At 35.4% G+C, this 14,164-nt stretch overlaps 1 protein-coding gene and 1 long non-coding RNA gene across 2 annotated transcripts; one reads left to right on the top strand and one right to left on the bottom strand.

Annotated features, from left to right (window-relative positions):
• Positions 1-220: 220 nt before the first annotated feature.
• Positions 221-4,091, bottom strand: LOC124630920. The gene is made up of 3 exons (XM_047164964.1): positions 4,021-4,091; positions 3,517-3,714; positions 221-2,601 (listed from the first exon to the last, which is right to left on the bottom strand). The coding sequence occupies exons 1-3, from the start codon at positions 4,089-4,091 to the stop codon at positions 1,113-1,115; spliced, it is 1,758 nt and encodes a 585-aa protein (XP_047020920.1). The 3' UTR covers positions 221-1,112.
• Positions 4,092-4,153: 62 nt separating this feature from the next.
• On the top strand, positions 4,154-5,323 carry LOC124631247. Its single transcript, XR_006984493.1, has 2 exons — positions 4,154-4,297; positions 4,456-5,323. It is a non-coding gene; the product is annotated as an uncharacterized LOC124631247 (long non-coding RNA).
• The last annotated feature ends 8,841 nt before the right edge of the window (positions 5,324-14,164 follow it).

Consider the following 14,164-nt stretch of genomic DNA (forward strand, 5'->3'; position numbering starts at 1 on the left):
CATTCTATGGCCGGTCATTTGCAATCTTCTTAAGCGTTTCCTTCAAATCAAACTGGCACTAAATGGCGCAAACATGAAGACACAGTCATTATAAGCGTAGAAGATAATTTATAAAATTAATAGTGCACAATGAATTTTACGGATCATGTGACCATATTAATTATCCCAATGAGTACTCAAAATAGTGTGGTAGTCATGAAACTAAATGAGTTTTCTAAAATTAATATCACATATTACTTTATTTTCAGATAGTAGTTTGCTGATAAATATTATTAAAATTACTTACATACTAAACCTAAATCTACATTACAATAATAAACCATTAATAAATATTTTTAATCAATCTCAAATTATTAAATTTTCGCGTCATTTAGTGATGTCAAAACATTTGACTATCACTTTCAAACAACACTAAAAAGAAGGTCGACAGCTGATTTATGATTATTAATTTTCTCTAAGCCTACAGTCGATTTTAAAACTGTCTAGGAATAGAACAATCGTCCAATGAGTAAGACAATGGTTGTGCGCCGGCGCAGGTGACGTCACAAACAGCTGTAGCAGATTGATTCAAGCGAGGACAGACATTGACGGCTACCCGATACAGGGTGACTACATTTTAGTTGTTCCCCGAACCCGAAAGGTGAGCCAAAGACAATGTTTTGTTCCGGGGAGTACTATTTCATGTTATGCAACCAGTTACAATATATTAGAGCTGTGTGCAGTCAACGGTGATTCACTTTTGTTTACAATGTTAGACACAGTTAACTGTTTAAAGCAGGTGTAATTCGAAGAAGTCATCATTAGTTACTGCAAAAAAAATACTTCAAAAACACATTTTGAAGTGATTTTGCCATTTCAGAAATATAATAAAAATAATACTTTGCTACACAAAGTAAAACTCCTGTATTAATCGTTGTGCTAAAAGCAGCTAGATTTCATATAACGCCTTGCTAATTTCCACCTCACATTTCACGGTTAGACATTAGCTCATAGGAAATGAACGCTAATGGACATAAAATGGAATAACTAAACGACTCATATGATAAATTACACCTGGCATGTGAGGTGATAAATGGAAAAGGTTTCCTGTAGCAGCTATTGAAATAAATCAACTACTTCAAGCTCTCATAAATTCTGTAGTTATCAAGTTCGATAGAGTGGTATGTTCCATCGCTGCTTGACACCCATGAGAGAGTTGACAGTTCTGACGGAGATGTGGAGAAAGACAGGTCATTGTTATCAAAGTGATGCCTGATACGCCATTCTGCTAGCTGATCCTCAGTAGGCTGTAAAGCAGAAATGTAACTAGGCGTACTGCTACTTCTGTATGATACGTTTCTGTTAAATCTTGGAGGTGGAATAGAATTTGAAGGCATTATAAAGATCTTCTTTTCGTCACAAACTGGTGTCGACTGACCCATCAAATCACTCCTCAGGGGCACTTTTGGAGGCAAAACTAGAGCATCAACAGTTTTGTGTTTCACAAATAGAATTCTTTTGCTACCTTTGAGAAGGTGAGGATGTTTGAGAATAACAGCATAGACGCAAAGAGCTCCAAAAATGACACTCACTGCTCCAGTTACAATGTAAAGAACTATATGAAGTTTGTTGTAAGCATCTTCGTAGTCAAACGTTGCATTGCTGTAAATGACGCAATTTTTACGTTCCACTACACCCGTGGTTAGAAGTATGGGACAAAAAACATATTGAGCGTTTGGGTCTACGTTGTAAATCCTGAAAACAGAAGGGACATCACTAACGCAGTACACTTCGTATGGACACGTTGTCTGATACCAAACAAGACCGTATTCCTCTGAATCTATAGCAGTTATTTCTACCATGGAATAGCAATCAGTGGTCAGAAAATATGTTAAATGTATCCAACTATCTTTGGGCAGAATTTGGTTGATGGGACTGGATGCAAATGAGACAATATCTTTTAGATTCTGGAACTCATTAAAAGGGCAGCTGTGACCTACCACTGGAGAAAACATCCTCAAAGTTGCGTTTGTGCTATTATATCTCATTCCATTCAAACAAGTATTGCTGACGTACACAAAACCATTTATATCGTCCAGGTCATCCCAATACGATCTGGCACTATCTACAGTACCAATAACACCACCAGTATTATTTTCATAATTATTATCCCCCTGGGAGCAATTTTCATCAAGTTCGCTGAACGTTCTATCTTTAAAGAATTCTGGGCTGGAACATACTGGCTCAGTGACCAATACATTCGTATTTGCTAATCGTCGGATATCCCGCATCGAACAATCACAATGCCACTTATTGTTGTGTAGATTAATTCTGGCTGTAGGAGACGTAAGCATTATGATATTGTCGAACAAACCCGGTGGTATCATCACAAGATTGTTGTCTTGCAAATATAACATTTGTAAACTGTGCAAGTTATCAAATGCTCCCGCACCAATTGCAGTTATACCACAAGAATTAAGAAACAAAACTTTGCACTTAGTAAGTCCTGTAAAACTGGTGCGTCCTAAAACGTTGTGAAAAGAGTTGTAGGAAAAATCGACGGATTTCAATCTCTGGAACGTGGTTACGCCTGTAACGTTTGTAGGGTCCCAGTGGTCACTTCTAGTGATTTAACGTAACGTAATTTTTAAACCATAGTTTCATGTGATTATATTTATTGCATAACATTTTATAAGTATGTAATAAAAATTGAATTTGCTCAATTAATGGAAAATTAATTGAGCAAATTGGCAAACAATTGATTTAATAATTTGAATAAAATTAAAATAATATCTCAATGTTTTAATTGTTTATTTGTTTGTCCCTGTGCCACACACTGACGCATGGGACTTTTTTGTCTGTACCTACGTATGACCTGTTACTGTTACAGCCTTTTTTTTTATTGTCCCACTGCTGGGCACAGGCCTCCTCTCACACGGAGATGGATTGAGCATTTATCACCACGCTTGCTCAATGCGGGTTGGTTATTTTAGACTATATAGTCAGTCTAGGTTTCCTCAAGATGTTTTCCTTCACCTTTTTATCAGCCATTGGTGTCCAAGATAGACTTAGAAATTACATACAAACTTAGAAAAGTTGCATTGGTACTTGCCTGAACCTGAAATCGAACCCACATCTTCATACTCGAGAGGTTGGTTCTTACCCACTAGGCCACCACGACTTTTTAAGACATGACGTATGACCTAACGTACTCCAATTGGTACTTAAACTTCCATGATATCATAGATAAGCGTATTATGAGGCGCATTAAAGCACGTTGATACTTGTCTATGATTCAGAGGCTAAAGAGGCTTTCGTTATACGATTGATATAGAAACCGGTACTTTTGGATGCAGCATCATGTGAAGTTTCCTCTTGCTGGGGCTCAAATTGCGGTTGCTTGGTGATTAAGTACTTCCAATGGCAATGGGAAACTATTCTTATACTATCCTGTTTATTTAACAAATGTTACCTAATGTATTAATATAATAGAATTATGATCTTACCGAAACAGCTCTGATGATATCATCTTCATACTCTCCAAACAGTGGTGTCTCTCTGCACGTGATCCTGCAGTCATCATTCTCCTGGCACCGTGGTGGACGGTTTGAAGGGTTCAGAGGCGGGTGGAACGGCACAGCCATGATGAGAATGAGGATGAAACTCGCTACTGTGATGGTGGCGAATATGGTTTGGACAACCAGACGTAGCCAGCCGCGGCTGCATGATGCGTTTCTGTTGGAGAAATAAATAAATTTAATCTAATGACAGGTACCTACTTAGATGCATACGGTTAGCAAAATATAAATTGGTGCTAAAATCGGAGGTTAGTTTTTCAGAAACTACGCAATTCGAAAAATGTTTAAGCAATAATGAGGGTTCATATTTACAAATGCGAAAAAATAATAGTAATAAGTATAGGACAAATGTTTTCCAATAAAATAGCTGACGCAATACTAAAGAAAAAACACAAAACAGCATCTGCATACATAAATAAATTACTCACAGAACAGCATATTCACACATAAATAAACAACTTACTTTGCCGCCGAAGTTATTATATTCGAAGACTTAGCCAACGACCCGGGCCGAATCAATTGCATACCCCGCATTTGTGAAATGTCAAACACATCACGCTTAGCAGTTACTGAACAAACTAACTTTACTAACTTAACCCTAGATAGATAACCTACGTCGAAACGACGTAATCGATTTTGAAAAATCGTTATAACTCATTTGTTTTTCGCGTTATTATCCTGCCCGTTCCTGTCAACTCAGTCGGCCGTCGGAGCTTGTAGGACATACCCATATCGCCCCGGTGAGTGCAATACTTTCGTCAATATTTACCTACCTTACGTCGAAGTGACGTATGGTTATCTTTAGTGTTCGTTTTTTGTTGCTGGGAAAATGTGTTATTGTCTTTTTTTGAGCATAAATTTACATGTTTTTTATTCGTTTTTTTTTTACTTGTTATAGGCCACGATAAAAATTACATTATGACGTCACGAAACCGTGCAGACGATGCAGCAACCTGTCGGTTGTTGCGTGAAACAAGCGATGAAGAGATTAAGGTGTCGGACAGTGAAACTGATGACTGTTTATTAGAAGATGAAGTACAAAGTGATGCAGAAGACTTTGAAGACAGTGCACCAGTGAAGGGAAACACTGATGCTGAAGACATGTTTGGAAATAACCCCGAAATTTCTGAAAGTGCTTCGCTAACTATGCCGAGTTGTATTGTCATGCCATAGCGTCAAATTCTCAGTGGCAAAAGCTATCATCCTTGGACGGCGAGTAAGACAGAACACGTGGCAGAGTATCTGCTGCTGATAATATGATTTGTAAGAAAGAAAAACCGCTGGGTCGTAGAGATTTTATGAATAAACTTAGCGGTAGCCTGATGACCCCATGGATGTAGACAAGGCGTAAAATGGTCACTTTGCCGATAAATATCAAAGAAATAAATAGTAGTATACTGCCAAAAAGACCAGCCAAACCTCCCACACAACATGAAGGTGTACCTGAGCTAAAAAAAGGAAATATTGTGCCTTTTGTTCTTCAAAAATTAGAAGGATGACAAAGACAATGTCCGACAGCTGCAAAAATCTCATTTGTGGAGAGCTCAAGTCTAGCGCCTGCCCTAAGTGCCTTGCATGCTAAAATGAATAAAAATTGTGATTTACTTTAATTTGTTATATACTAGAGATTAAAAAAAAATGATTTTTAAAAGTTTACACAATAAATTATAAGGATGATGGAAAGATTGCTAAACGTTTATGTTTCGAAAAGTAAAAATTATCTTGTTTTGTACTTAATTTTTTTTTCTTATAAAAATATAAATAAACTCTAATGTTTTTCATTTTATCAACATATAATTAAAGATATTAAAACATAATATCACATTTATAAACATAGTATATACATAATCTAAAATATGCTCACTCAAACATTCGCACGTCGAATCGACGTATGGTTATCTTTAGTGTACAGTGAAATATGGTTATCTATCTAGGGTTAACCTGCGGATATAATCCATCGATAGCTAAGCCAATGCACACTGTAGACGAAACAGTCGGCCGACTGTTGGCCAGTAGCTGGAAAAAACTTTTCTTTCGAAAATTGACAATCCAATCAGTTTTTCATCGGTCTGTTACCGGACAAATACCTTGACTGTTACGTGCGTACTTTTTTTTGGAAAGTCGTCAAATGATCCCAACCCTGTGGGTTAGCAGCGTGAGGGAGTACCTATCAGACTCTTACTGACTAAAACGCATCATGTTCCTTCGTAAGCCCCTTATGTACCAGGGCCGCGGTAATTCTTTCGAACAATCCCGCAGCCCCGGCAGGCCTTGTTACGTGTAGGTATACTTCCATTCATCTTCATACTGGCTTATGAGCCCGAACCAACTATCGGCCGACTAAAAGTTGGTAGTCTACACGCACTCTAATCCGTATCTCGATAAATATTACAATGATATTCTATCGGGCCATTAACGATTTCACTGATAAACTTTGTAAACACAAAAGTGATCGAACGGACCAATTTCATGGGCAAGGGCGTTATTGCCTATTAACTGAACTAGATTGATTGATGAGCTTAGTTGGCAAAACGGTTTAGGAAACGTGAATTTTGCATATGCGTAGGTGAAGGGGAAGCTCCGAAAATTTCGGCAGAGATTTATGATTCGCTTGGAATATCGTGAGCCTTGCGATTGTGTCTGCGTAATTATCAATTCGGTAAATGTGTTATTGGAAGCTGTTGTGTAGTTTAGGAGTTATAATGCGGCTTATTAAATGCACTTTTGTTAGGAAAAGAATACTGAGATATAAATAAATTAGCTTGCACTTAATTTAAAGTCCTACTAATAAATCTCTTATTTTAATTTGCTTTCACTGTTGAAACTGTGCTGTAAAACAAATAATAAATAACAATTTCCTATTAAAACTTTATAATAATTGTATGCTGTGTATTATGAGTAAAAAGTGTAAAAAATGTTGGTACAACACGCCATGTTTGGTACCGACGGACTTGCATTAAACTCTGTAGGGTAAAGGCGGGATAGATGCCGCAGTGGGATAGATGCCCCATTTTTAAAAAACCTAACTTCCCATGCTCGCGATTAAGAAACAACCGTTTAACTAGAAGCCACAAGCACCCCGCACCTAAATTAGCCACGCGCCATCGAGGGGTGAGGTCGCGTTTCGCTCGTGTGTGAATTCATCTCCGCGGCGAACTTACAGCGAGCGTAAAATTTTTAAAGGTGAGTATTTGCTGTTGTATAACTTTATAAGTAGATATTAATTCCATAAATTTTTTTATTACGTATGTATATTGTTTCATGAAGTACACATTTTGATGTAAATAGTTGCTCTATTGTATTTATTTATTTAAAAAAATATTAGGGCATCTAACCCTGTCAAAAAGGATAGTTGCCCTGATTTTTTACGGTATAGGTGCCCCTAGGGGCATCTATCCCTCCATACACCACGTGTACCCTGAATGTATTATAAGTGCTTTGAATATATATTTTTTATATTTTTCATGTATAGGTATTTACACTTTTTATTGATAACGAATGAATTACAGTTCAAACAGTGAAGATGAAGACGATTCACCTAAGAACAAAGTTAAGGAATAGAAAACCAAAGGTTTGCCGGTGAAGAAGACTAAAAGAGATGGACAGGATGAGCCTAAAGATACAAATAAAAATAACTGCATAGAATGCTTTGAAAACTATGAACAAACAAAGTCTAAATCCGACTGGATTCAATGTGTAATGTGTCAGTGTTGGTTACATGAAACCTGTAGACTTTTCAGAAATTTTTGCTCGAGTTGTAGAAAACTTAAAGCACTGTCCGGTTAAATATTATGATGCTAAGTATATTGTGTTATTTTAGTTTTTAAGAAAGAATTATTTTTATGATTTTGTATGTTGAAACTAAATAATTAATATTTTATAATAAGGGTTTAAAATATGTATAAAATACATTATTTTTGTTGAACAAATACTTTTAGAATTTTATTGTGTTAATTTTAATTAATCTGATAATGAATATAAAAAGATTTAAAAAACTGCAAAATACTTTTCATTTCAAATAAATTAAAGTAAAATGCCCTTCATACTGTTTAAGTATGAAGGGCACTTTACTTTAATTTATGTCACCCCTTTATACTTAAACAGTATGAAGGGCAGCTATCCCGCACCGTAGGCGTCTATCCTCGCTAGTATTTTCAAGGTGGGGCAACTATCCATAGGGGTAGGCATCTATCCCCAAAAATCGAGGTCTACAAAAAGCTAAAATCTGCAAAACGTTTAGTATATAGGTCCAAAAAGACAAATCACAAATAAACATAAAGGATTAAACTAGTTACATTCATAGGTGTTATTAATGTAGAACCAATATTTATTAAATTATAAGCATATTTCAAAAAGTGGGGCATCTATCCCGCCTTTACCCTAAGCCGATTAACTTCTCACGCGATCTTAGCAATATATTGTTGAAGCTATGAAGACAAAACTTTCATGTACTTTCAGTTACTTGAATGAATGAAAAATTAAACATGATTTAAAAATCAAAATCGACTCAAGCACTTCCCCGTTTTTATGCAGAATACAAGTCATGGTAAACCTTAATATATTCAGCGTTTTTTTGAATCAATTTATTCCCAGGTGCAGAGAAGGTACCTAGCTTCCAAACCTACGCTTTCATAATTACAGGTACCTACTGGTTTAAATAATATTATTTAACATCTTTAATTACAACATTAAAAAGTACTTTTTTAAAAGTGTTCTACAAAGCATGAATGAACGTGAATACCAAAAACAAATCAGAACAAAGCTGACGTAATATCAACAAGGAAAGGACACACTATCACAAATTGGGCGAATCGTTAGATATACGATTTAAGTACACATAAACCCTGACTCGTAATAGTAATACCTATTGGCGTATTATTCACAAACCATCTATCTTTCCGCATATCGGCGCAACTGCAAAACTCAAAAGGTAATTTTTAGTTTAATTAGGAGAATTTTTAGTTTCGTACTTAGAACGTAGGAGAGTTTATAGGTACTTGGCAGATGAAGGAAGAAGAAAACATGATGCTCCCAAATATAATAAGGATAAGGGCAGAAGGATGTTGATGAAAGGATGAAAGCTTTTACTATTGCTATAGCTATTGCACGAATTGACAGTCAAAGCTTACCACTTTCGGTATCTAGATAGATGACCACCCATTTATCTGTGTTGAAGTTTCTCGGAAAACACATCAAACTTTGGTTCCAGTTTTGAAGGACGGCACGTCATGCTTTGACAAGCACACGTCTGCCGATAGTAATAGATCACAAAGCCTGAAAAGTGGTCGTGCCAACAAGAATATCGGGTAACTTCGATACTAAGCAAGTCAAGACTCAAGGCGGATAGGCAGTTCATCATCATCATATCGGCCTATTCCCATGCTCAGTTGCACGTAGGCCTACCACAAGGAGGAAGATAGGCAATGAATTCATGTTAAATAGGTGTACTTCAAGCCTTCAAAATGTTCACCATTTTACATCAGTGAATTTCCAATCATCAAAGCTACACCATCTTTAAAACAGTCAAACGTGCAAAAATATAGCAAAAAATCTTCATATTTTCCACTACCCATTCTATCCATTTTCAGCCACAAAATATGACAATAATCTGTATATCCCTATGGTACGCCCGCCATAGCTCGGAGCATTGTGCATGCGTCATAATTATCGATGATATTTCCGATCGGTCGCGTCCAATTCCGCTGTGGCTTTTATACAAGATATTATAACTGATATTGTTAGATAAGAGTTCATGTAATTGGATGTAATAATAATAATTGTTGGTGCAGCTTTTTTTCCTTGTGCTGCGATTGTTTAAAACTAACTGTGTAGGAAGTCACGTTAGAATTGGTTTCAATAGTCTACGGTCACACGAAAATGCTTCGCTATAGCAGGACCAACTATTTGGCTCATAAGTCCAGTATCATAGTAAAATTGATATTATAATACATTTTTTTTAATCTTAAGTGTCTCCGATAGTTACTCGGTACCAATTGCAATCATAATTAGGGCTTTTTTAAACCTGTTCAATAAGTAACTATTAAAACCTGCATTCCGCATAATTTATTCTATTGACAACATTAAGACATTTTTTCTTCAAATAGACCTATGAAAGCTTTGAAAGAAACGTCAAACTAGTTACACGGTTCCCAAGAACCTATTAAAAAAAAACACTAACACCTCTTCTTCTCAGTTATTTTTCATCCCCAACAATAACACAGAACTTATAGACAAGTACCTATGTGTTAGACACAGGTCATATTTCTAGGAAACCAGTCGTCCAGCAAAGCGATTGGTGTGCTCCGGAGCATACAAATGGCATCGTAACAGAACAGACCGCGTTTATATTTCTATATTCTCAGTTTTATTTCACTCGTTAATCTAGAATTTCCCAATGGGTTCCTGGAGTTTTGCTTATGGTTTTTCAATACTCCTCATAGTTGCTTATTGTCCTATTGTATTCTGTGAAACGAGTAGTTTTGAAAGAAAAATGGGCAGTCAAGAAAAGATGTCATAAATAAAACTAGTTTTACAGATTTAAGAAAAGCTGTAATTTTATTTAAATATCTAGTGATGTCCCTCCTAGCCGATTATCGGCTATGGCGGCAGTTCTCAAATAGGAGATTAGTATAAAAGGTGTTTTATTTCGTACATAGACAGTGTCTAATATTCGCGAAGTGTCAGAAATCAACAGGATGTCATTTTTATTAACCATATACTTACTTTTCTCACTGAGTAGTGATAAACAAATGTTTTTTTTTTTAACAAGCAACAAATCCTGGAAGTGATGTTCTATGTAATTTGAAAACCATGACGTTTGTCCGTCTATCGTCTGCTTATTTTTTTTTGGGTAGTATTTAAACGCAAATCAAAAAATATCCTTTTTCTATGCAATAAAATTCCGAATTCCCATCAAAATCACTGATTGCACAGCAAAATATTCAACTCAAAATATCACTAAACACACTACAATTTATTTTCGCAGCGTACAGCGATTTTTCCTAAAGCAAAAGCTTTTTCATCAATGCACAGCTAATAATCTTAATGCACATTATACATGTTAACTCTTTTTCTTTTAAATATAGCTTCTATTTTTATATAATTTACAGCAGTTTTTCTGAATAAAACGGCATTTTATTAGTCACAGTCATCTTATTATTTATTAATTACCACATAATGAGATCAGCAAAAAAATATAAAATTAAATACAAAATTGTAATTTATTGAATTATTAAAGCCAGTAATTTATTATATTTTTTGCCCAATAGGCACATTTTTAGCTTCTACAGGTGGCGCCACGTACTTGAGTTGGATCGCAAGTCCGATGATATGCTTGCACATATAGTTCTTAAAAAAAATGGGGCAGATGCATTTTCAGTCATTGTCAGTACTTCCTTTTGGCATACATTTCATAATATAAGTAGTCATTAAAGGCAGAACTATCATATTTCAGAATGTTTATAGTCAGAATCATCTTTTGGCATAGTTTTGGAATTTTTATTTTCCTGTAAGAAGCATGCAGCATGTAAGCAGGCATGCAACATCGAAGTAAGCATGCAACATGCAGCAAGCATGGCTTCTGTCACGGCTCCGGCGCTTCGTGGCTCCGGCGGTCCCATGGGCGCCTCGCCCCTCCGCGCCTACGCGGTTTTGAATTGCACTCTAGGGGTAGGGCAAACAAGACTACGTGGAGTCGGTTTTGCAGCGATTCGTTTTCGTTACTAGCTTCAATTTTTAAAACAATGTTTTTTAATTGAAGGCAAAATAAATTGAATACAAATAAAATTCTACCATCTTCACAGTACGCTGAATGAAATTTCAGTTAATTTGTTCTTGCTTTTAGAAATAATGCAATGTAACAGGATTTTTTTGTTATAATAATCATTAAATTTGCCGAGCATGGCTTCTTGAAAATTAAGACAAATATGATGAACAGGTTTTGTTGTACTTACTGGTTAATATGCGACTGGGGTAGTTATTTTGCTATGAAATATGGAAAATTTGCTGTGCAGTCAGTATTTAATGCTTGTATGTAGTATTTTTGTACAAGAATAAATTTAACTGTATTGCATTATAAGGAAAAAAGTAATGTCATATTGATGTATAATTTCGAATTATCTGCACTTTGAGTTTTGTTAAACATTTAGTTTATTTGTAGTGAAGTAAGTTATTTGATGTAAAAAATAATATAAATGATGAGTATTTATTGATAGGCGATTATTTATTTGATATGCAATTTATAATATCCCTTTTTTTTTTGTTATAACACCAAAAGCACCTATGTGTAAAGTGACATAAAAAATATCTCATTTTCATTATTCAAATTTTCTCCAGTGAAAGACCCAGTTTCACGAACAAAAACTTGCCACATTTCCTACTGACCCACACAATTGTCTCAAATAAACAGTAGGTAACTTCATTGCAACCCACTATCTTACGTCCAAGATGCCAAAGTTTAATTACACAGCTGTCAGTTCCACTGGCATTAATTGGCCAGACAGGAGTTCTAAGTTGGTATCGCTGATCAAAACTTGCGATGTCCAAAGTTACCCTTTGTCTCGGTTGGGTAAACAACGGTGGTGGACCAACGTTGGTGTTATGTAACGGGGATACGGTAAGTTGGGATGTAAGTAAGTATAGCTTGGAGTTCTGTTGTTAGTGAGTTAAAGAAGGTAAATTGATATAATGAATAACGTTACTACAATATTTTTCATAACGTTTTTCATAAAAAAAACCATAACCATAATTTATTTTTCTGAGAGATTTATTTCAGCTTTTCAGCAAGTATAAGGACCTTTCACTATACTTGAAATCAGCGTCTAATAATGAAATAAAGAATTTCATATAAGTATGTTTAAGTATAAGACATGCCTAGAATCCCCTCTGGCTTATATAAATAAACAAAGTAACTCATGCTAGCTTTTATATGCAAAGCAACTTATGTACCTAATTAACCGCGACAAGACATCGTCGAGACAAAATTTTGAATAAATTATTAACAAACCTTATCAGTCTTGTGCGACATTAAATCAGTGTCGAGGACTGAGCAAAAAACCTTAAATAAAGAAGAAAAGTGTTCATATCACAGCCAGTGAATAAATGTACAAGCCATTACTTATAACGCAAAGAGACATTTTTGGTCCTTTCTAGAGAAAGTTATCACCATTTTCTTTCTTGAAGATTTTGTTTGGTGATCATGAGGTTCATTCGATATAATAAGGTTTAGGTCGTAGTGTTGGGCATAAACAACCAAACTTCTAGGTCAAGAGTTTAGAAGATATCTTCCATGTATTATTTTTCAAGCAATTTAACTTGGTTATTTACCGTTTTCAGACTGAAGCACCATAAAACTTTACGTTTTACTATAGTAGCCTTTTTTGTAATTTTCTTGACTAATTTCATTTTAAATAGGCTATTGCTTAATATCACGAAACGTTTTTCTTATAGTAAAAGTTGGTTTCTTGCTTTTATAACAGGCACCAAGGCCGTTACTAGGAAGAAATAACCATTAGTCTACTTGCATTCTTATTGCTTTTAACTGTAAGTAACAAGGTGCAATCGCGATACATAGGATTATTTTTAAGAATATTTTCCAAGTCCCTTCTTTTTAAACAAAAACTTTGATAAAATAAGTTCTTTAATTAATAACTTGTAAATTGGCTGGTTTTAACCTATAAGTCGGCTGCCAGATCGTTTTCATTTTCTTTTTTTTTCTTTATTGAACACAAAAACATAAAGAAACACACACAACACAGAGAAGACATGTACAAAGGCGAGCTTAACCCAGAACTGGGTTCTCTATCAGCAAACCTAAGAGCGATAGAGAGATGCGATAGGGAAGAGAAAATTAAAAGTGCACAACATTAAACAAAGATAAAACTACATAACATAAAATATATACCTATAAATAAAACATAAAATCATACATATTTCTTATCATACATAACTGAATACATCTTTATAATGATTAAGCACATGACTAAACTATCTGTGAACTAAAAGTTCACAGTCTGCGGAGTGTCTTACTAACAAAACAGATAGGTTATTTCAGCATGTTTAAATGTGACAAAAATAATACATTATAGGTAACCACATTTTCTTTGATCCCCTAAAAAGCTCGAAACGAAAGGCGCAAATTGTTTTCGACGAAACTATTTATATGCAAATCAGCTTTCATACAAGCTGGCTTCTCTGAACGAGGTGCATTTAAAACATACAAGTACCAAAGTGCAAAGTTACGCGTTAACACGGAAATTAAATTGTTGAACTCTCAGTACAAAATTCCGTCACAAAACTGCGGTAAGTTATTCGTGAAAATGTTGGAAAAACCAACTGGGAGACGGGAAACCGTGATTGCAATATATTCCGTCCGGCCACCGTCACGCGCCTCTGCTTCTGATGAAAAATATGTTCCTGGTTGTGGTATTTTTTTTTACTTTTTTAGGGTTCCGTTCCCAAAGGGTAAAACGGGACCCTATTGTTTTCGCTCCTCTGTCCGTCCGTCCGTCTGTCACCACACTGTATCTCATGAACCGTAATAGTTAGAGAGTTGAAATTGTCACAGATGATGTTTTTCTGTTGCGGCTATAACAACAAATACTGAAAAC

This window comes from Helicoverpa zea, chromosome 6 (assembly GCF_022581195.2).
Source record: "Helicoverpa zea isolate HzStark_Cry1AcR chromosome 6, ilHelZeax1.1, whole genome shotgun sequence".
NCBI lineage: Eukaryota > Metazoa > Arthropoda > Insecta > Lepidoptera > Noctuidae > Helicoverpa > Helicoverpa zea.